Here is a 21,320-nt window from a genome sequence, read left to right as displayed (position 1 = left end):
ATATATATATGAATATAAGTTTAAGAAAAATATAAATTACAAGTGACCCCAATCTCACAAAGAAATGCACATATGGTGAAACACTTAAAATTGGATCTAAAAAGTGTTCACATAAAAATACAATTTCTTTGTTACCATTACTATTTTTTCGTTAAAAATGATTGATCAAGCACCTTTCTAGTTCCAAGTTGACTCGTTGGTCACTTTCAGATTAGAATATACACGTCGCAATATTCTATTTAAAGCAAACGAGAAACAACTTTTTATAAACATTTATTCCTTACTCCACAACCAAAGTACATGCGAAGATTCCTCCAACGACTATGTTCGTTACACGCACATGTGTACATTCACCGAGATTCCTAGATTCGAAGAACAGTGATGAAAGAGGGGATGCCTTTTTTCAGGTCCTAGAAAGCGACAGAGAAGCCAAAAGCCGCCAGGAACGGGACGGGTTGAAAGGGCGGTGAGGGAGACAACCCGTGCTGGAACGTGGGTGGGAAGGTCACCCGTTGTGGTAGCGCCTGCCCGCCTGCCCGCCCTCCTGCGGAAAGCCACTCGCGGTGAAGAAGAAGCAGAGACGACAAAAGCCCAGCGGCACCTAATAAGACACACTGACGCGCTAATCTTGCCGAGGATTCCGACGGCTCTGGCGAATTCGCGGTGGGTCCGGGGTGGGCTGGTGGTGGCTCGGCCGCGCTGCGCGGGGTTTCCTGCAGGAGGGAGGGGGGGGACAATCATGTGCGTTGTTCTGACGGACAAGCAGTGCGAGAAGCCTCCTCGTGCTACTACTGCTGTGTTTGATACTACTACTACAGTGGTCGTCGTGGTGTTGGGTTCCGGTTCTGACTACCGATTAGGGTTTCAGGACTCGTTTGAGGAGGGTTCACCGTCCTCGTCCTTGTCTCCTCTGCAGAATGATCCTTGTCCTTGCAACTGACTGCAACTGCATTTGGCTCGTTGACATTCGGATTCCTTGCCGTTTTCCCGGAAATTCAGGTTTGTGCTAGATCACCGCGCGCGCTCGTGTGTGTGTGTTTGTGTGTTCTTTTTGTGAGGAGAATTTCTCTGCGTGCAGGTGGAACGCGCGAGCGGTCTGTGTCGGGGCTTGTCTGCATATTAGTTGGGAATGCACTCTTGTTTTGAGCTTTGACATTCGGGCGGTGGGTATTGTTAGCGGATGTTCGTCTAAGATAACGTGCCTGTGGGTGCCCTTAAGTAATTCGGTTATGAGGGAATCTTGGGACACGTGGGTTTCTCGGAACTAGACAGGTGATATGAGCTGTGGCGGAGGATTCAGAAGGAGCTGTGAAAGTGGAGTTTTGTGGAGAATTTGGGGCGAATTGTGGTCTCGAGAGGGGCAGAGAGAATGAGCGAGCGAGCTTGGCGTAGCAGTTAAGTGTTGCGGAAGGAGAGATAGTGGATTTAGTTGGTTGGAGTAGTTTTGAGGGAAAGAAGGTGGTGGCTGAGGATTGGAGGTGTGCATCTAAACTAATTCAGTTGCAACACTCTCGTGTAATTGGTTTTAATGAACTTTAGGGCTTGGAAGTTTTGTAGAAGTGTCCGGATGGCACACACTTTGGCACCATGCGGTTGTCAAGTAAGAGTGTCGGCTGGTTTCGTGGAGGAGAACGGGGTATGATTTCGGTCGATATCGTGGACTGTGATGGAAATTTGCGGAAAAACTCTCATATTATTTGTCCTGGTCGAGTATGCTGTACCGTGGACGTGATTTCACCTGTGTTTAGAAGGCTAGAGTTGATCTGTCATGCATGTAAATTATTCGCGGGGCCTTCGAAAATGTGGAGAAATGTGACATAGCTGCTGGTCAATCGAGTTTTTTTCTCGCTTGTCTGTGTTTGGTTTCCTCCTCCCACCTGTAATTGATGGGTTGAGGTTATTCTTGGATTTCAGTTTCAGAGTTTAATCGTTTTAGTTACATAAGATTTTAGAGCATGCGAGGGATAGGATATTATCCACCACTATAATACTCGGCTTACTCTGGCAGTGCTCGTCAAATTACCCGAAGGTTGTGGTCGGAAAATCACCTTGTTCTTGCTTTAATGTTCACTTATAGAACTGTCTCTCGATATCTGCTCTGCCGGTCTTACTCTATGTGTTCGTGTACTACTCGGTATTATCTGGTTATTGCATAGGATTTCATTCCTTTAGATTTCGTACCTTATTACTAAGGTGTTTTATGATAAGAATATTGTTTGGTACGATCTGATTTGTGTATGTTTGATGTGTTTAAGCAGGGTGGACCTTATTGCGAAGTGAATAGCGGTGTCGTGATCACTATGTTTTGAACTGGGAAGGAGATTGCACGATTGATGGTCACTGTACAAGGTGGTGGTCAGCTTGTGGTGTTAGTGGCGGTTTTTCGTCTCGTCGACTCCAGATTGTAGAGAATGTTGAGCAGAGATGAGTTGGGCTTGATGTGGTTGGATGAGATTGGGATCTGTTTTGGCCCTGCAGCAGATGTATTCTGGGAAGAGAAAGTGCATGAATGCAGAAATACGGGGTTATCTCAGTCCTGAAGAGGGGACCCCTTCTATATTGTACACGTGAGGATTACAATTTTCACCAAGTTTTCCGATTCACAATAGGCCTGGGAGCAACGTTTACCTTGGCGTTTGTGCTTCCTTGAGGCGAATCTGACTGAAATTGCCTTGCTAAGTCTCCGGAGAGGGTTGGTTATGCCGAGAGAAAATCATACGGACGATTTAGACATTGTCTGAAAAGTCTCGCATCGTTAAGCGTTGCAGCTTGTGTTTCATCTAGGTAGGGAAAGAACAAATTGACTGTGGTTAGAGGGAGCGACTATGCGCTCTGGGGCAGCAGCAGTGCAGAACACATTGACATTGCCCGCGCAACAGGTTCTGACCCGTGCCATAAACAATGCACATGGGCGTGGGCACGCTCAAGTCCAGCCTTTGCATGTAGCTTTTGTGCTGCTGGCTCACGAGGATCCCCTGCTGCGCCAGGCATGTGCGGATACGCATTCTCAGGCCTCGCACGGGCTTCAACAATGCCGCGCTTTAGAGCTGTGTTTCAACGTTGCCCTTGAGCGGCTTCCGCAGTCCTCCTCAAGCAGCACTGTGCATCCTCTGGGGCTGTCAAATGCCTTGGTTGCGGCGTTGAAACGTGCCCAGACACACCAAAAGCGAGGATGTCCCGACCAACAGCAACCGCCGTTGTTAACGGTGAAGGTCGAGATAGAGCAGCTCATAATTTCCATCTTAGAGGATCCCAGCGTCAGCAGGGTCATGAAGGAGGCGGGATTCCAGAGTCAGAAGGTGAAAACCAACCTCGAGAACGCGATAGGTCTGTCAGCTTCACTGCAGCAAGGCAGCGCGAACCTCCCCAGTTACAAACCTTCTGCTCCAGATAATCATCCACTTCCTCTTTTAATGAACTCAGCCAGTAAGTGACTTGTGATTTGAGAACTTTCATTGTTTATCTTTTTAATCTGTTGCCAGTCTTAAGGTTTGTGAATTTTTCATCATCTATGATCAAATTTCCTTCTTGAAGTTAGTTGCCCGTGATTGAATACTTACCCTGAGATAGTGCTGCAACATGAATTCTTTTAAATGTTACAAGATGTGTCGCTTGATTACTTTGGAGTACTTGGTGCGTGCATGCGACGGCCAGCTAGGTCGAGTCTGTTGGTTAATTTCTGGGGATGTTTACTGGACTTGCTGCAAACTCTTAGAGAGCGTTGTTTGTAGGCACGAATTACAATTGTATCATCTTGTTACCTCCAGTGTCTCACCTTTTGGCGTTTTATGTCTATTGTATGTGCAACAGATGGACTCTATGGGAATCAACAGTTTGCGACCTTGGAAAAACCTTCTTTCGTTCTAAAGGAAGATATAAATTTAAGGTTTTTCGCCTGCCACTGTCTTGTGTATATCTTTATAATACTTGTACTTAAGGTTAGGTTTGATGCACGATACGTTCCCAAACACCGTTTGATTTTTATAAAACCTGTTTCGTTCTTTTCATCCATTTAAACTCCGCTCTTATCGGAATAATTCTTATTTTTGTGAATAATATATAATTTCGATTGTTAGAATTGCCATTTAAAGAGTATTAACTATTAACTATTGTGGTTTTGCAGATCGTTAAAAGTCAACGCTCACGACCAAGAGTCGAGGCTTTCTCTTCCTCTTGTTGGTTGTATGGGAACGACAGCATCCATGTCACCATTGGAATGGGACACACTAGAGGCTACTGCAGATAAAAGTTATGTTTGTTGCTCAGAGTGTATGGCTCATTACAATGCAGAATGTAAGCAAATACAGGCACAAGACAGTGGTCAAGCGCCAATTTGTCAATCACCAAGCAGTGAAGGAGAGGGCACTGTCACTCCTTTACCATCTTGGCTTCGAAGGGCAAAGGACATGAAATCTGAGCTGGTATGCATGCTTATAAGCACTCTATGGCTTAGTGTTATGCCTTGTGTTGCTCTTTAAGTTTATAAATTGTTTGAAAATCGATCATGCCTATGTTTTCAATTCACACAAATCAAGTTCTCAAATTCCACTCACGAGTGATTTTTTTGAGTTTCAGGAGATGCCCCAGTTGCATTCACAGCAACTTTATCGCAAATGGCTATTGACTTGTATGACCTCACACCCTGAAAGGCAAGTCAATTCAGTTTCTTCGCCAGGTAGAGATGGAGGACCCAGTCTGCTACATCATAGCTGGATTAATGCTAGTATACCCAATAATGCTGAAAACTCTGGTAATAATCTCTTTCTTACTCATTTGGACATTTTTGAAGTTTTTTTTATTTTTTTATTTTTTTTATTTTTTTTTGGAAAGATGTGAGCTTTATTTCTTCATTTGTAATGCTAATAATAATAACAGTGGTAATATTAGCTCCTCCTCCTGCTCCAAATGTGTTTTTACTGATTGATTTATCTCCGTTGAATCTAGGGTTGGTGATTCCAAAGTCAACGCCTCTTCAATCCAAGGACATGACACCGCCTCCAACTCAGAAGCCAAACCTGTCGTCGCCTCTTCCACATTGGGCTCGTGGTCTTTCTTCAGCTGCCGTGCCAGATTGTTCATTGACTAGTAACGCCGGTACAGCTGATTCCAAATTGTTCAGGGTGGAGACCGCAGAGAAGCAAGTAGAGAGTTATCAAGCCAATGGGAAGATTTCGCGGCAGGAAGGACAAGGGTTGCCTGAAGATGTAGGACCTGTGTCAAGTCCAAGCCCTTTGTCGAAATTGAATGCTTCTTTGTCAATCACAAGTCCAAGCCCCTTATCGAAATTGAGTGCGTCTTTGCTTATTGGTAAATCTAACCCCGCTCCAAGCCCAAGCCCTCTATCAAAAATTGGCTCTTCTATCCCTAGCACAAACCCGAGCCCCTTATCAAAATTGAAAGCTTCTTTGCCCAAGTCCTCTGCATCGTCATGTCCTCTTAAAGGGAATGTTTTGTCGAGACCAAGTCCTTTGTCAGTACTTAAAACCTCGAAGCCCTCATCCAATTCACCATTGAAGGGGAATTTCACTCTTGTTCGTCCTCAAAATCTTTCTCCTAAGCCTTCACTGAACCAACCAGTTGATATTCTGGCAAAAGATGATCAACCTTCCCTCTTTGATCACAAGGCTGCTGAAAGGCTCAAGCATGTATACAAAGGTTTGTTAGACAGGGTTGCGTGGCAGGGCAGGGCTGTTTCTACAATTGCAACATCAATAGTGAATGCACAAACTGGAAGGGGCGCGTTACGGGGTAATATTTCTAGGGCAGATACATGGTTACTTCTGTTGGGGCCTGATCAAGTTGGGAAGCGGCTTGTTGTTGATGCTCTTGCTGAGCTTGTATTGGGGGTTGGTGCGAAGCCAATTTGTTTTGGAGATTTGGGATTCTCAAGATGGGGAAGAAAGGTTGAAGAAACCGATGGCTTACAGCTCAGAGGTCGTACAGCAGAGGATTCGGTCGCTGATGCTATTCGTGCTAATCCTCTTTCTATTTTGTTTCTTGAAGATATTGACCAAGCTGACTTTGTTCTTCGATCAAAGCTAACCAAGGCTATGGAGACTGGCAAATTTTCCGATTCAAATGATAGGCATATCAGTGTGGGCAACTCTATCATAATAATGACCTCAAGATTGGGAGCAGATTGTAACTCAGGAATAGGGAAGGAGAACACTTTTTCTGAAGCAAGAGTTTCTTCCTTGAATGGTGCGAGGATGTCATTACTTCTTCGACCGCCCAGGGAGCAAGAAGTTGTTTTTCAAGGGGATTCGGATATTAGTGTTGTGAGAGATACGATCTCTGCTTCGCTTCTGGAGAAGCCTGCGAACTTGCTGTTTGAAGGTCAGCTCTTGAAAAGAAAGCCCAGTGGCTTTTTAAGTAGGGCCCTAAAGAAATGTTCGACACCAACTGGGCGCAGTGTCGCCTTGGACTTAAATCTCTCTGCGGAAGAGAACGAAGCTGTCCTGACAGAAGCGGTGGCAAGTTTCAAAGAAAATGCCACTAAAGCATGCACCTTGGATCCAATCCTTCGTGCTGTCCAAGAGGTGTTATCTCCAAAGTTTGTCTCTCTGGTGGACTGTGCAGTAGTGTTCGAGCGTTTTGACTTAATGGGGCAAGCGAACTGGCTATTATCACAATTATCTAGTGCGTGCTTTGGCCTCATACCAAAGGTTTGTTCTAGGATCGAGGTTGACTTTCAGCTTTTGGAGCACATGGTCTCAATCATCTGGCGAACACCAAATGGTCGCCTAGCATTTGAAAACTGGGTTGAAAAAAAACTCAAATCTTCCTTAAATGCTTTTACGTCCCACTCAGGTGTGATCGAAAATAGGGTGCTGAGGTTCGCTTATGAAGACAGTTTCTCAAAGGAGCTGTGCTCTAGTTCAGAGCTACCTCTTCAAATCGAAATAGGCTGCAGTTGAAGTTCTATTTATTTGCCTTTCTTTTTATTTCCTTTTTAGTTTAAATTTGTTGCGTTCAAGTATGCTGCTGAGTGTTTAGAAAACCTAGCAGCGTGTCTTCCTACCGCTGCTTAGTTTAGGACAGATTCCTTGAAGTTAAGGATGTGTGTATAAAGATACACCCAGCGTGCATACCTGAAGGGTTGAAAAGTGTTGAATTCACAGCGACCCTAGAAAAAAGCGTTAAGATTGTAAACTGCTTGGAGGCATTTGTACTAATCATTTTGATCTATTCCACAGCTTTTACACAAGTCTCCATTCTTTCTCCAGCTGTTGGTCTAATCACGGTTAAACTTTCTTGTACATCTTGCAAGCGTGTACGGGAATCTACGCCCTCATTCTGGACTGTTGATAGTGCGTATGAGTAGCCAATTGCCAAATTTTATGTTATACCACAAAATGTATTTGAACACACGGTTCAAACTGACACTTGTTCTTATATTTCAGTCTCTACTCATTTGTCGTGGCTTCTGTGATATATCAAGCAATCCTTGAGAAGTATAGTAAATATATCATGATATATGATGAATCTTTGACACTTTGAATGTTCTGCTTCATTGGTAGCAAATAATTTCATATCTCCAGGTCCAGTATACTATGTATCATTTTCAAGTGCCGTTTTAAAAATACGTCTCAAAGGTCTCAAAAGTTGATCTCACAAGATTACTTGTGGGAAATACTCTTGTTACTTTGCGCATGCTGGTGTAGATTTTCAGTACTATCATATTCCTTCATCAATTAAGTAACTCTTTCAAGGCTCAGAACGCTCTGCAAGTCAAGAGAATCTATCTTATAGTCCAGGCTGGGCTCTGCCTCCGGCTTTAATTCCCATGCTTATCTTGCTCGATGGACGGATCTCGACGTCCTCACGAGAAGAAACTGCATCTCACTTCTCCGTCGGACGAAGGTTTCCTTTGTCTTGGTCCAAAACTACCCACTCCACCAGTACTGGTTTCCACTATCCGGATATGGACAATTCTTAGGGGTTTGACACTGTGTTCAGATTCTTCGGTTATCAGCCTGTGTTGTTGCAATTCCTTAACTTCCAATTTGAAGTCAGCTCGTCGTCAGTTAGAATGTCACAAGTGTGTTCAGAATCATAGCGCAACGCGTTTTGCTCTTGGTTGTTGGCATTGAGAATTGGGTACTGAGTTGGTGGGAGGAAGATTGCGGAACTCGTTTTGTGCTGTTGAACAAAGGGCTGTTGCGGGAGGTCGGAGGAGGCTGACGTTAAGAGAGCTGTGCACAGACGAGAGAAGGTGTGTTTTTCCACATCAATTCAGTTTAGTTGATGCTGTGCCACACATCTCTATGAGGATTATGAGTAGGAGGCTTTATATTCATTCTGCGTTTGGCGCATCGTTTTGTTGGGTGGGGGTGTTGACTGGTCGGGGGTATGGAGGACTTTTGCAAGAATTCGGAAATAGTCCTGTTCGCATTCAAGCTTTCGAAATGGCTGTGTTGTCTGTTTGAATTGAACGTGATTTTACTTTTGACTTCGTGAGAATAATTTTTCAGGTTGTGCCATCGTCCCGTCATCCATCCGACTCAAAATTATACTCACTGACGTGGTTTTTACTGGTGCATCGAGGTTTTTCTCATTCTTCTGTGTATGTATTGTAACCCAAAGAGGGTTTGGGGTTTAAGATGTAGGTTATGGGTTAGATACGTTCTGAACATCAACTATGATAATTCTAGTATTTGCGGACCCCTTTCAGAAGTGCGTCCAAAGAGATCCTTTTCTAGACTAGTTGTACTTGCGTGTTTATTACTGGCTACGAATAACTCAGTGCAGAGGATTGAATGTTCTCTGATGTTTACCCGATTTACATATGAGGTTTTCATGAGGAGACCAATTAACCAGTTTCTAATGTCTTTGTGTTTTTGTTTGTTTAACATATGCAGGGTGAAGTTTTTCGCAAAGTACATGAGAAGGTGTGGATGTTTCAAGACATACTACCGTTATTTTGGGTTCTTCTGATTACAGAGGAAGCCAGACTCTTGTTTCAATGATCTCTTCAAGCAACCAGCCTGTTCATCGTGGCTTTCTTACCCTTCCTTCATCATCAGCCCTTGATGGTTGGTCAAGTTATTCAGGCAATCGACGGGGTCGTAGAGTGGTTGTAAATGTCTGTGTTAGAACATTCCAAGAACAGCTTAGCTTAACCGAAGAAAAGGAGCGGACGCGTTCGGTCAAAGATGTATGGCGCTCAAAGAGAAATGGAGGACAGGCAAAGAAATGTTCCGAAGCAGCAGAGAGCACAAGCTATGTTGGGGAGACAGTCCATAAAGATCGCCCACTTGACCCATTAACGTTCCTAGCCACAAACCCTAATTTACCTCTTTCTATACGTAATGAATTCTCTCTTGCAAATGTGGGTGGTACCACATTACCGTGTGATACATCAGAAAAAAATTCAAAAAGGAATGTTTCGAAGAAGCCTTCACAACTGGGAAAGGACGTCTGGCGTTCAGGTTCCAAGCTCTTGGCTGAGGAGCAGTTGGCTGACAAATCCGAATTGGCGACATCATCAAACAAGTACACAAGTGCTAGAAGTGACAGGTCGAGGAGCGTCTCTGGAAAGAACGTTTGGAGAGGAAGGAAGAGTGACGATGGTCCGGCAATGAATATACAATCCTCGGGTAACACGAACAAAAGTCGAAAATCAAGGAAGCGGTTGTATTTGGTGGATGTCCACCCTTTGTGTTACAATGGGAGTAAGGTGCAGCCAAGAAAGGTAATCGAATGGATGACTCTACTTTTCTCTGAAGTTGTTCAAGACAACCCAATTATTGCAGTTATGGATGGTGAACGGGGAAACGAATATAGAAGAGCACTTTTGCCTAGTTATAAGGCAAAGAGGAACTTTTACAGGCCACTTGGAGCAGGATACGGACACTCAAGCGCAGCCAATGACTTACGGAAAGCTTTACCATTAATTCATGGGTTCCTATCCCTGTGTCACATACCTGTGGTGAAGCAGGAGTTTGCAGAAGCGGACGATGTTATAGCTACTCTGGCGAGGCAAGCACGTCACAAAGGTTTCCAGGTGGTAATTGCCTCACCAGACATGGATTTTCAGCAACTTCTCACTCCCGATGTGCATATGCTACTGCCAGTCCCTGAGCTTGGACGCTGGTCTTTCTTCACGCTACAGAATTATGTTGCACAGAACACAGCTACTCCTGATTTAGAGCTCGGATTGAAGTGCTTGTTGGGAGATGTCAGTGATAATGTTCCTGGCTTGCCGGATGTTTCGCCAGGATTTGGGAAAAACACAGCTTTGAAATTGATGCTAAAGCATGGCTCATTAGAAAATTTGCTAGCTGCAGCAGCTACACGTACAGTTGGTAGAGAATACATACAGGATGCTCTTAAGAAACATGAGAACTTGCTTCGGAGGAATTTGCAGGTTCTTAGTCTGCGCACAGATGTTGATGTAGTTCTGGAGGAGGAGTGGTGTCGGTCACGGTGTATTGATAATGATATCTTGGCCCTACAGCTCTTAAATGAAAGATTGCGAAGTCGGTGATGTCAACCTTGGAGGCAACTTACGAGCTTTGGAAACGTTCAATCACTTGATTTTTCTCTTGTGGCCCAAAATCACTGAAAAGTTTTGGTGGTAGTTATATTTCAGCGGGTCAAATGTCATTTGGATTAATTGTTTGCTGCGATTTGCTGCCAACCCAATATGGCTGTCTGATTGTTTTGGTCAATGGAGGTCAGGATGTGTCTTGCCAGAAAATTGTTTCGGTCCAGACCCACTCATTAACGCCCTTAGTGAACTTGAGTTTAGAAGTTACTTAATTAATTGAGGACTATTCTCCAGGCAAAAATCCATTGCAGCTGCTTCACTGTGCGGGTTGGACTCCAGATATAAGCAAGCGCTTCTTTTTGTGTTCCTCATTAAGGGAAGGGTTAACATCAGTATGAGACTTCCGTCCCAAACCGATTCCTACGATATGATACATTTTGCAAGTTAAATGTGACCATTGATGAGAGGAAAAAGTGAATGAAAGATCTATGTGAATTTTTAACAGTGTAGAAGAATGGTTCATCTTTCATAAAATTTAGAACTGTTGTAGTATTCTGTGGTCCACCCTCAATAATTGTACCTTTTTTTTTTTTTCTTTTTTTTTTTTTTTTTTTTGTGCTTTTCAATTTTGACAGTCATAAAGTATAGGAACTTGGTCTCGATTATCATACAAATTTATTACTAGAAAGTATATACCGGGTATTCACCGGTTATCAACCCTATGGCTCCCAACTCAGCCATCCATTCACTCACTCCGTGTGACATACAGACAAGCCTCAGATTCCTTCCTTCGTTCTGAAGTTGTTGTTGTCTTTGTGTGTCTATCTATATTTGCGGCTAATGAAGTTCAGTTCCAGTTCAGTTCCCAAGGATGCTGAACTACGCAAGCGCAGACATGGCTGGACTGCAAGGAAGGACAAAAACAGACACCAACTAATGCCGAAATACTTTAAACCATGTCACCCACTTGAAACAACCTGTAGACCTTGACCTAAACTGCCTTTGCACAAATCCAAAAACAACCATTCTTCCTGTTGAAAGATTCCAAGTCCATTCTAAGCCCACTAATGATTGACAAACTTTACAGGATGAAGTTGGTGGTTTAGTATGATGGTGGTGGTGGTTTTATGTGTTATTATGGACAGTTTTGGCCAAGTCTTGTGTTGGTTCAAGTTGGTTCAAGGGTCAAATGCAAAAACTGATTTGTTGATTTTTTTCAATTAAACCACTACAGTAATTCATTTTCTTTCTTTTGGAGCACATCAGAACTTTATTTTTCCACCAAAAAATATTTTTTTCCAAAAAAAAAAACCCCTACATTACTGAAAAACCTTAAGTTGACGGTTTAAAGTATTCCAACGTTAGTCCCTGAAACCAGAAATCAGGTGAAGCGCAACGCCTGCCACCTTTTCACCTTCATCTTCGATTCACGCACCAGAGCCGCACATAAGCAAGCGCAGGAGGTCCATCTGTCAACTCTCAGGAGAGACGCACATAATCAGCTCTCCCCATATTCTAATGTTTATCGATTTGAAATACCATGAATGTTGATTTCCAACATATGGGAAGATCTTTGATGATTTTACAAGAAAAAAAATCGCGAAGAATCATTCGTCGTGAGCATCATAAATTACCATTGTGTGAGAGAGAGCTGCCACACTGAAATTACAGAGTCCAGGAACCCACACTAACAAAAATAAAACTGTGATTCGGAAACTCTGTTCACACTGTCGAGAGCAATACACCGGTCCCAAGTATACCCTAGTTTGCACCAAAAAGCAAAAGCTACCAAAATTGCTACGTTCGGGAAACTTTGACTTTTTACATTCGAATTCGCATTATTTATTTATTTTCCGAGAACAGTCAAAACATTCTCTATTTCTCATACAATTGCCAATTTTCAAATACAAATACTGTTATTAATTATAATAAAATGCGATAATTGAAATAACGACAAAGTTTCCAACACGTGTTGGGTTGACTATTTGGACACATGGGGATAGTCTTATGGAGGCTGTCATGATTATCAGCTGGCAGATCCAGGTGGCGGCATCACATCAGAGCCTCCCAACATATGGGAAGACCAGGAGGGTCTTACATGGAAGGCTGGGGGGGGGGGTCTTACATGGAAGGCTGGGGGGGGGTCTTACATGGAAGGCTGGGGGGGGGGGGGTCTTACATGGAAGGCTGGGGGGAGGGTCTTACATGGAAGGCTGGGGGGGGGTCTTACATGGAAGGCTGGGGGGGGGGGTCTTACATGGAAGGCTGGGGGGGGGGGTCTTGCGAAGCATGAGTCAGAAATTGCTAAGGGGGTGAGAGAGTGTGTTTCAGGGCGTTGAGATGCAATAATGGTATTGTATGTATAGTACCTAAAACCTAAATAATTCTCACATATTCAACTCAAATGTTGAGAAAAGTCTTAAATAATTCTTTATTCTATATATCAAATAGATATATATATATATATATATATATATATACGGGAATGATAAATAGACCCAAGTTTTTATTAAATTGATTCACCCATCATGAAAAAAATAATGATTTTTGGATTCAATTCTCCATTATTATTAGATTTGCAACCAATAAAAATCAACCACATTCATCATGATTACCTTATTCTTCATCAAGGGTGGGTCTATTTAGTAAAAAAACATGGGTCTATTTAAAATTTCCTTATATATATATATATATATATATTAAAGTTAAGTTTTGTTATAACACTGATTTTTTTTTAAAAAATAAAGAAATTGGGTTTAAAACTGCAATCCTCTTGGGTGCTATTATTTGCAATCTTTGGTGCAACTTCTACTCCACCGTGTGTGAGGTCATTTAGAACCAATACAAACCTTTCTATCAACCATTCAGAAACAATGAAAGACAAGGTTTTTCTTCCAAAGGATTTTGAAGGAACTTTTTGTTTTGTTTTGTTTTGTCTTTCCAATCTTACTTTCTCTTCAACATTGATGTATGTTCATGCAAACCTCACCACAGCATTATTGCCATGGAGTGATGGTCATTTCCCTTTTTTTTTTTTTAATTTTTGTATTTATTCTATTAAATAATAATTTCCCCTTATTTAGCGAGTGCAAGAGATTTGTGTGGACTATTGAAGAATGGATTGCACAGCTGTCACCCATATCAGCTAATATTGTAGAGTCTGTGATTCTCACGGTTTCTCAAATCATGCATTTCTTTCAGGAACTCACTCAACTACATTGTAATTTATTTACTTATTTATTTGAACAATAGAAAAACTGATGAAATCCCTGATATAATGTTGAAAATTTCTCCCTTTGATTTAGACAAGTCCAACTCATTTCAAAGGCATTGATTTAGCACTGTATATTATGGCTTCATATTTTCAAATATGATAAATGAATAGAGTGACTGAATATGCTAATGAGATGTGATATGATGCTGTGTTTGCTTTAATATTGGCAACCTTAATAAGTTGGTGAAACGTGTGTGCAAAATGCTAGAGAATAAATAAACAAATAAAATGGAAAATGTATCATACAGTGTTTGCATATTACCTTTACAAGTCATGGTATAATTTCTAACTTCAGCAGATAGTCATCCGTATATGAGCATTTATATTTATATATTTGTTGCTATACTGGTTTTGGGAAATATAACACTTCGGTTACACATTTATTTTTAAATATTTGAAAAAAAAAAGGTAATATGATTTAATGTGTACTATGAGATATCTAATGTTTTGCATTCATACAATTTGAATATATGGTGTCCTCATTTTCAAACACCAACTTTGGGTAGTCTGCTGCTAATTGTTTTACACAAGTTAAAAAGTAAACGACACACCCATTAATTCAGGATTTTACAATGAATATATTGGCAAAATATGAATCAATTATGATCGTGGTGTTTGTGATATTTTATAGATTTCATTTAGCTAGATCAATTTATTTTTAGTGAACATTTTTGTATTACTTTTCTTCCGGAAAGTATTCGAATATGCTGCACAAGTCATGTGTTTTTTTATTCTAACTTTGTTCGAACCTACAGTATTATCCAACATGTGTTAAAAACAAAGGGATTGTGTTAAATTCAGTATTGCAAATGTTAAACACGTCTACTTTACAACCATAGATTTTATATGAATATGTTTAACAGCTGCATTTACCTCAAATGACAATTCTATCACAAACAACAAAAATGAAAGGTTTGAAAATAAATAAAAAATAAAAAATAAATACCATATGGCTAAGATGTCAAAATTTTATACATATTTTTTTAAATACCAAAAAATTGTACGTATCTCAAGATAATGCCACAATTGTCATATTGGAGGCAAAATCAATACTTGTTTATTTTTGGAGAGATGGGTTCTAAGAAACAAGGATTATTTTTGGGCAAGACACGTAGGATTGTGCTCCCAAGTCCCGTAAAAAAGCAATGGTAGGGCCAAACGTGGGGATGATGGCTATTTTCTCAAGTATATATTAAAGTCGATGTCACAGAAGCAAGTTCTATTTGTGTTGTGTTGAGACAAAGGATTGACCGAATTTCATGACATTCTCTGGTTTGGAGGTGGGGGATGGGGGGGGGGGTGCCTCCCAAAAGTTTTTTTGACTTGCCAAATGTGAGCTAACATGAGATTAACCCATTATCTACTAAAATTTTCTGTATCTTTACCTTATATTTTTAGATAAAATGTATGTATATATATATATATATATATATATAGCAATATTTCCTTCTTCCTTTCCCCATTCATTTTAGCAATTTCCTCTCCCGTCCACCCATCTATCCATCCTTTCTTATAAATATATATACATTCTTTCCTAAAGAAAAGACAGATTGAAAGTAAGTAAGCATTGACATTAGCAACCAAAGTGCAGAGTGGGCCACCAAAGGGGGGGGGGCATATCCCAGCTGCATATGCCCCCTCCCTCAGAATGTTTGTTTGTGTGTTGCTTAGAAACTCTCCCCCATAATCCCCCCCCCACACACACACAACTTTACACATTTTTCTTCTTCCACAGTATGGAAGTGTATTTCCATTTCTCATTCATGCTGAGTATTGTGAATCCCCACTTGGGTGGAGATTGAATATGAATAAGGAGACACAGACACACATGTGTGCGAATAACGCGATCAGAACATGCTGTCGTTGGTTTTATTCGAAGGACGAAAGGTGTTGTGGAAGTGTGGATACATTGTGGGTTAATCGGGACTGACTGACAGCGTGGCCAGTGCAGTGAGGGATGATATGCTGCGATTCTCTGAGACCACACAAGAGCCGGGTGATGTGGATTGTGTGTTGTTTCCAGAACATGGCTTGCAGGGTCGGGTTTCTGCAGTAGAAATGGAGATAGGATGAAGGAGACGAAGCAGAAAAAAGAGGAAAAAGATCAGCAGCGCATCTGGACAAGCACAGGGTCTCGGCGCATTAAAATGCCGTGGGTGGCCCCGCTGGAACGGCGATCCACAAACGGGGATGTGGATCGAAAACCAATTGGCGATGTCTGGCTAAGGACAGACACTCCCTTTCGACGACGACGACGACGTCGTCGGTGTTGTTATTGCATTATCTATTTGTTTTGTTTCGTCGCTTGTGAGCGACTTCGTCCATTTCGGGGCTAAGGGCGGCTCTATATATACCCTTTCAGCCTCGATCATCTCTTTCCGTTTGTGTGTATCGACCGCTGTCATCGATCAATGTTTTCCGATCTGGTCCAATCTCTGGAGTCTGATCGAATTCATCGAAGTGTATTGCAGTTGGAATCGGTGTTGCAACCTGAAGGATCGTCCGTCTGACGCTGTACTAGCTCCTGTCAGGTTGTGCTTAGAGGAGTGGGTCATCGCCGTCTGGAGAGCACGCAGAGCTGCACAAGCGACGGCGAGGCTGCGAGGTTTCTAGAATTGGGTGTGAGTTAGATACAGATCTGATCTGTCGATTCGCGGTTCCGTGTCAGTGCGCTCTGAGATTCCCCCAGCCTTCAGAAGGCTGTTTTCGTGTTGGGGCGATCACTGTTGACTGCTCGGGGATTTTGGTGCCTCATTTGGCATCAGTGATTAATTGCCGCGCGGTGTCAGTGAGGTAGTCTTGTTTTCCAACCTGCAGGTCGACGTTTAGATAGTGTTTTCGTGCCTCTAGACCGCAGTTTAGTTGTCGTGGTGATGCTGATTTTCTAGGGAGATTGGGTTGAGTGACTAGTTTGGTTATTCAATTTATCGCTGAGTTATGACATTCGCGCATGATGACTCATCTCGGTGTATCTGAGATGCGCAACATGTTTTGTTGTTGAGGAACTGAGATCCGAGGAATTTGATTCCGCTGAACTATGCAAAGTAGCTGTTGATTTATCGCAAAGGAAGGTGATTGAAGCAAGTCACCATGAGGCCGGACTGTGGTCCTCGTTGTGAGGATGTGAGGAGGGCGAAGATCATACCGCAGGAGTGCGACTTCCGTCATGTGCTGTCGCAGAGATCGTAGAGGTTTGTGGCATTCTATCAGACCCCGCTACAGTAACCTCCGAGAGCTAGCATTCAGTTACGAAGTCCCATCATCTCATCAGAATTTAGGGTGTGCGTTTGCACCGCGGTCGCGTGCCCGACGAAATTTGTGCGAATTTGTAAGACAAGGAAGAAAAAGACAAACAGCTTCCGTTAGGATTTATAATCATGTCCCGCTGAGTACACTGGCGCGCTTTCTGAAATACTTTGGGTTGCTCGAAGTTGTGTACTTGGGTCTAGCACTAGTGGGCCTTTGAGGCAGTTTACACTGGGACATACCAGCCAGGACACCACAAAACTGAGCAATCCTGTTGAACGAGAGGGGAAATTTGGACTCAAGCAGTTTGCATTAGGGATTCAACTTAAAAGTTCTTCAAAAGAAGGTAGTGCTTGCGTTGCACCATTCTGTCAGTGAAATGGAAAAGCGCCTCCTTCGAATCTAAAAAAAACTAAAATTCTTTCTTGGGTTCACCTTGGGTCCACTTTACCTTTCGTTCTCGAAGGGTTTCATTTGGACCCGAGTGTGATCCATCTTTGAGGGACAAAGCTGATAGAGCTGCCACAACAGAGCTAATATCCCCTCAACTTTTAAAGCAATATCAGTACATGGAGAAGGATTGCAGATGTTATGGACTCTTTCGGTTCAGGAGACACGGTTCTGGGAGGGACGTCAAATCTTCATCGAAAACCATTGTCAAAAGAATCTCAAAAGAGCACTTGCTTCGCTATGAAGCTGAGGACGTTAAGAAAGGTTCTCACAAGGGAGGCCGACCGGCAGCCAAATCCGCTCCACTCAGCGTTTACTATCCTCCGCTCATAACGACTGTCGGTCACGATCACGATGTTGAGAGGAAAATCTCCTTCAAAGAACTGCAAGAAGCTATGAAACGAGCATCTAGTTTACCACAGCCGCTGCTGACCCGGCACCGCATTAAGGAGACTTGTCATGAGTTTCGATCCAGGGTATGAGACCACTCTCCCGCGATGGCCTCTTCTTCCCTCACTTGGTTCCTTCAAAGCATACGATTCTTTTCATGTTCACATCCTCCATAGAAAATGTTCTGGTTGTGTACTAATTATTTGTGTTCGATGAGTAATTTGGTGATTGTTGCTGTTCGGATGTGCAGGACGCTGAAGGAAACAAAATGGTGAATGAGTACGTATGGAAGTGCAAGCTTGGAACAGGAAGCTATGGTAAAGTGGTGAGAACAGATTCTACTCCCCGATACACAAGCGTACATATACATATTGGGTGTGAAGTCTTTTAGATGCCACAGCGGATACTCCACTCTTTTGTTATTATAATACTAATCTGCATATGGTTTCGCGTTTTGTCATAATTTTGTCATTAAACCTAGAAAGTTGAGGCAGCCGCTCAATTGGGTTAGGAAATATAGTTTAGTAACATTGAGCCCTATTATCTGCTGTGCGAACGACCTCAAATTGGACTCATCGGTGTTTGTGTTATGAAGACTTCTTGTGAGATCTTGCTGTCCCGAGTTCCTCTTGTTTTGTTCGCTTGGTCTGAAAGGGCGACCACGCACTCAATTGTTTGAGGGGTCAGCAAAAGAGAATTCAAATACCAAGACCGTGCTGGATCTGAAATTCTAGCTTTTCAGTTTCTTCGAAGTTCAATATCAAGTCATGCACTTGCAGCATAAGCCAGTTGTATAATTCTACGTCAATATTTGCCAAAATCTGTGCAGGTTTTGTACCAAAGTAAGAAAGACGAAAAGCTGTATGCAATCAAGGTGTGAAACAATACTTGTTCATCTCCCTGCATTGGCCTGCATTCATACAGTATGAATACGGAGATCAAAAGAGCAGAATATGTGGGCATGTTCGGATTGGCTTTATTGTGTTCACTAACGGGAACTCTTATGGCAATGGTAGATTTTTCATAAGTCTCGGCTTTGCAAACTGCGGGTTTCTACGACAGAAACTGCCATGACCGATGTGCTCCGCGAGGTACAATGTTAACTCCACCATCTGCTGGGGCTTGCAAGTCTAACACGTTTATTTGATCACCGCAAAATCATCAATCAAGGAGGCTTGCAAGTATATGTATATATATATATGTATATCCTAAGAAGCTGGTGCACAGAAGCATTTGAGACATCTAAAACGAACCCCAAATTATCGTCAATCTTCATGCGAAATGCTGATCCAGTGTTTGCAATTGTGGGAACAGGTGTCCATAATGAAGCGGTTGGATCATCCCAACATTGTGAAACTTTATGAGGTCATTGATGATCCGCAGAGCGATAAAATGTATCTGGGTACCTGATGATCACCTTGGTAAAAGTAGCAGTGATTTCATATGACCTATTGCTGCAGAATGTCCTACTTTTGGAATTCCTTACTGGATCTATGTGTGTACAATTTTCGCAACTGCTCCTAAAAGACCAGTAGATGATAGTATCATGCACAGGAATCTGACTGTGTCATCGGATGTTGTGTTCTCAAGTGCTGGAGTATGCAGAAGGCAACCGGATCTTTGAAGGTAGCGGACCACCAGGAGGCATCGGCGAATCAGTTGCGAGAAGATATTTTCGAGATGTTGTTGCGGGCCTTTTATACCTCCATGGCCATGTGAGGTCTTCGTATTTCAGTCTGTGTTTCCTTCATTGCTTATAATAGCAGCCACCGTAAACCAATTTACTCTTCGAACTGGAGTTGGTCTCAAAGGGCTTTGCTGAACTAGTCAGGTCTTGTTTATAACTATTCCAAAATCAACTGACATAGGTTGTACAATGTATCCAGAATATCATCCACGGCGACATAAAACCAGAAAATCTTCTCCTAAGTGGAAACGGTTCAATCAAAATATGTGACTTTGGTGTCAGTCGCATGTTCGAGGTACGTATTCAAAGCAGCGAGTAAACTGTGCACCGGAAGCTTGCAAGCACCAATTTGAACACAACACTTTCCTCACCTCACAATGCTCTCTTTAGTAAATAGTTGTTTGCTCATCTCTGCTAACATCCAACCCCCTTTGACAGGGAGACGATCATGTGAGGCGATCTCCCGGGACCCCTGTCTACACAGCTCCGGAATGTTGCTCAGGTAAACTTTCTCGCTTTCATTTCAAAAGGAACCCTCCTCATCGCAAGGGTGTGCTTGCCTTGAGCCTGTGCTTCGTCATTCTCGAAACAAATCTATCCTTCTTCACCAGGAACTTTGTTGATGTTGTAAGCACGTTACACTGCTGATGGCTTTTTCTCATGCTATTGCTCCACCAGGACCGCATTATCGTGGACGACCTGCAGACGTCTGGGCCTTGGGATGCACGCTCTATGGTATGGTGTTTGGTCGCTACCCATTTGTGGGTGACGGCACATTCCCGTCAATTCACGATGAGGTACATGGACTCCTAAAGCCCTGCTTAACAAACCGTTCCTATTTCTCTCATGGCTTGAAATCACGGGTTATTGAACAGTTCTGAGGTATTGGCTCTAATCACTCAAAGCTCCCCGTCTGCAGATTGTGAAGCAGCCCTTATACATTCCCGGAGGCACGAACTCGGATCTCGCTGATTTGTTGCAAGGCCTTTTGTGCAAAGGTGAGATCTGATATTCTACTGACCGACACTCATCTTCCTGATAGATCTGTGCTGGTAATAGAACACGCGTTCAGAGAAATCAATAGAAAGTGATATAAAACGTGTAAGGAGGAACAAGTTGTGACAGTGTGCTTCTTACTGTTCAGATGCAAGGGTGCGTTTATCGATGCCTGCAGTCGCTTCTCACCCATGGCCAAGTCACGGCCACGGGCACGTCCAAGTGAGCTGCCACAAGAGGGCGTATGAATTCCAGCATTCGTTTCCTTCCAGTGGGTCTCCATTTGTTAATGGGCATGAAGAGCTGGAAAGTCTCGCTAGGTAACCTGATGACCTCTATAGCGCCGAGGCGGACGAAGCAATGGCTGAATTCCTCGTCGGTGGGAAAGTTACAACTCTTGTCTATCGTCTCATGATCGCAGAAGCAGTTCTACTTGATCGTTTTTTTTTTAGTATTTCTGTGTGTAAAAGGCTTGGTGAGTGTGTGAAAGGCTTGATAAGTGGTGAGTATGTGGTATAGTAGAAAAATACATGTGGAAATAAAAACACTAACAGTAACATGTACAGAGGAAGAAGTTTGTGTTACGTTTATACTTGCGTTGAACTAGGTCTTATCTAATGTGTTTAACACGTTTGGTATGATCACAATGTCTGAACCGAAGCTATTTAAACTGAAAATTGCGTTCTCTTCTTGATTTATACACATATTAAAACACATGGGTCTCTGTGTGGGTGGCGTAGCCTCTATTCTTCTTTGACTTCATTCCTAAACTGTAACAAAATTTT

At 42.6% G+C, this 21,320-nt stretch overlaps 3 protein-coding genes across 9 annotated transcripts; all 3 read left to right on the top strand.

Moving 5' to 3' along the window:
• Positions 1–732: 732 nt before the first annotated feature.
• On the top strand, positions 733–7,207 carry LOC112287551 (protein SMAX1-LIKE 2). 5 transcript variants are annotated; one of them, XM_024530629.3, is made up of 6 exons: positions 733–999; positions 2,259–3,426; positions 3,811–3,886; positions 4,124–4,421; positions 4,576–4,750; positions 4,945–7,207. In XM_024530629.3, the coding sequence occupies exons 2-6, from the start codon at positions 2,826–2,828 to the stop codon at positions 6,915–6,917; spliced, it is 3,123 nt and encodes a 1,040-aa protein (XP_024386397.1). In that variant the 5' UTR covers positions 733–999; positions 2,259–2,825; the 3' UTR covers positions 6,918–7,207. The 5 variants fall into 5 exon arrangements, with proteins under 5 accessions (XP_024386397.1, XP_024386433.1, XP_024386415.1 ...); XM_024530665.3 differs by having other exon boundaries at positions 2,256–3,426; XM_024530647.3 differs by lacking the exon at positions 733–999 and adding an exon at positions 1,048–1,478.
• Positions 7,208–7,787: 580 nt separating this feature from the next.
• LOC112287574 (uncharacterized) lies at positions 7,788–10,534 on the top strand. Of its 3 annotated transcripts, none has more exons than XM_024530689.3 (3): positions 7,788–8,215; positions 8,475–8,547; positions 8,862–10,534. In XM_024530689.3, the coding sequence occupies exon 3, from the start codon at positions 8,966–8,968 to the stop codon at positions 10,487–10,489; it is 1,524 nt and encodes a 507-aa protein (XP_024386457.1). In that variant the 5' UTR covers positions 7,788–8,215; positions 8,475–8,547; positions 8,862–8,965; the 3' UTR covers positions 10,490–10,534. The 3 variants fall into 3 exon arrangements, with proteins under 3 accessions (XP_024386457.1, XP_024386451.1, XP_024386468.1); XM_024530683.3 differs by having other exon boundaries at positions 8,475–8,566; XM_024530700.3 differs by lacking the exon at positions 8,475–8,547.
• Positions 10,535–15,460: 4,926 nt separating this feature from the next.
• LOC112286742 (serine/threonine-protein kinase GRIK1) lies at positions 15,461–21,233 on the top strand. Its single transcript, XM_024528954.3, has 11 exons — positions 15,461–17,938; positions 18,103–18,177; positions 18,682–18,726; positions 18,869–18,943; positions 19,167–19,254; positions 19,443–19,567; positions 19,739–19,834; positions 19,978–20,041; positions 20,218–20,336; positions 20,459–20,537; positions 20,684–21,233. The coding sequence occupies exons 1-11, from the start codon at positions 17,582–17,584 to the stop codon at positions 20,857–20,859; spliced, it is 1,299 nt and encodes a 432-aa protein (XP_024384722.1). The 5' UTR covers positions 15,461–17,581; the 3' UTR covers positions 20,860–21,233.
• The last annotated feature ends 87 nt before the right edge of the window (positions 21,234–21,320 follow it).

Source organism: Physcomitrium patens, chromosome 1 (assembly GCF_059467195.1).
Source record: "Physcomitrium patens ecotype Gransden chromosome 1, ASM5946719v1, whole genome shotgun sequence".
Lineage (NCBI taxonomy): Eukaryota > Viridiplantae > Streptophyta > Bryopsida > Funariales > Funariaceae > Physcomitrium > Physcomitrium patens.
The sequence above is the reverse complement of the archived record's forward strand: the minus strand, read 5'-3'. Positions and strand labels throughout refer to the sequence as shown.

What these genes read in the sequence shown, in the direction of transcription:
- LOC112287551 (XM_024530629.3), top strand. Translation starts at nt 2,826, where the DNA reads ATGCGCTCTGGGGCAGCAGCAGTGCAGAACACATTGACATTGCCCGCG. An exon ending in AAGGAAGATATAAATTTAAG is followed by an intron (nt 3,887 to 4,123) that starts GTTTTTCGCCTG and finishes GTGGTTTTGCAG; the next exon opens with ATCGTTAAAAGTCAACGCTC. An exon ending in CAATAATGCTGAAAACTCTG is followed by an intron (nt 4,751 to 4,944) that starts GTAATAATCTCT and finishes CGTTGAATCTAG; the next exon opens with GGTTGGTGATTCCAAAGTCA.
- LOC112287574 (XM_024530700.3), top strand. Translation starts at nt 8,966, where the DNA reads ATGATCTCTTCAAGCAACCAGCCTGTTCATCGTGGCTTTCTTACCCTT.
- LOC112286742 (XM_024528954.3), top strand. Translation starts at nt 17,582, where the DNA reads ATGGAGAAGGATTGCAGATGTTATGGACTCTTTCGGTTCAGGAGACAC. An exon ending in AAAAGCTGTATGCAATCAAG is followed by an intron (nt 18,727 to 18,868) that starts GTGTGAAACAAT and finishes TGGCAATGGTAG; the next exon opens with ATTTTTCATAAGTCTCGGCT. An exon ending in TTTTATACCTCCATGGCCAT is followed by an intron (nt 19,568 to 19,738) that starts GTGAGGTCTTCG and finishes CAATGTATCCAG; the next exon opens with AATATCATCCACGGCGACAT.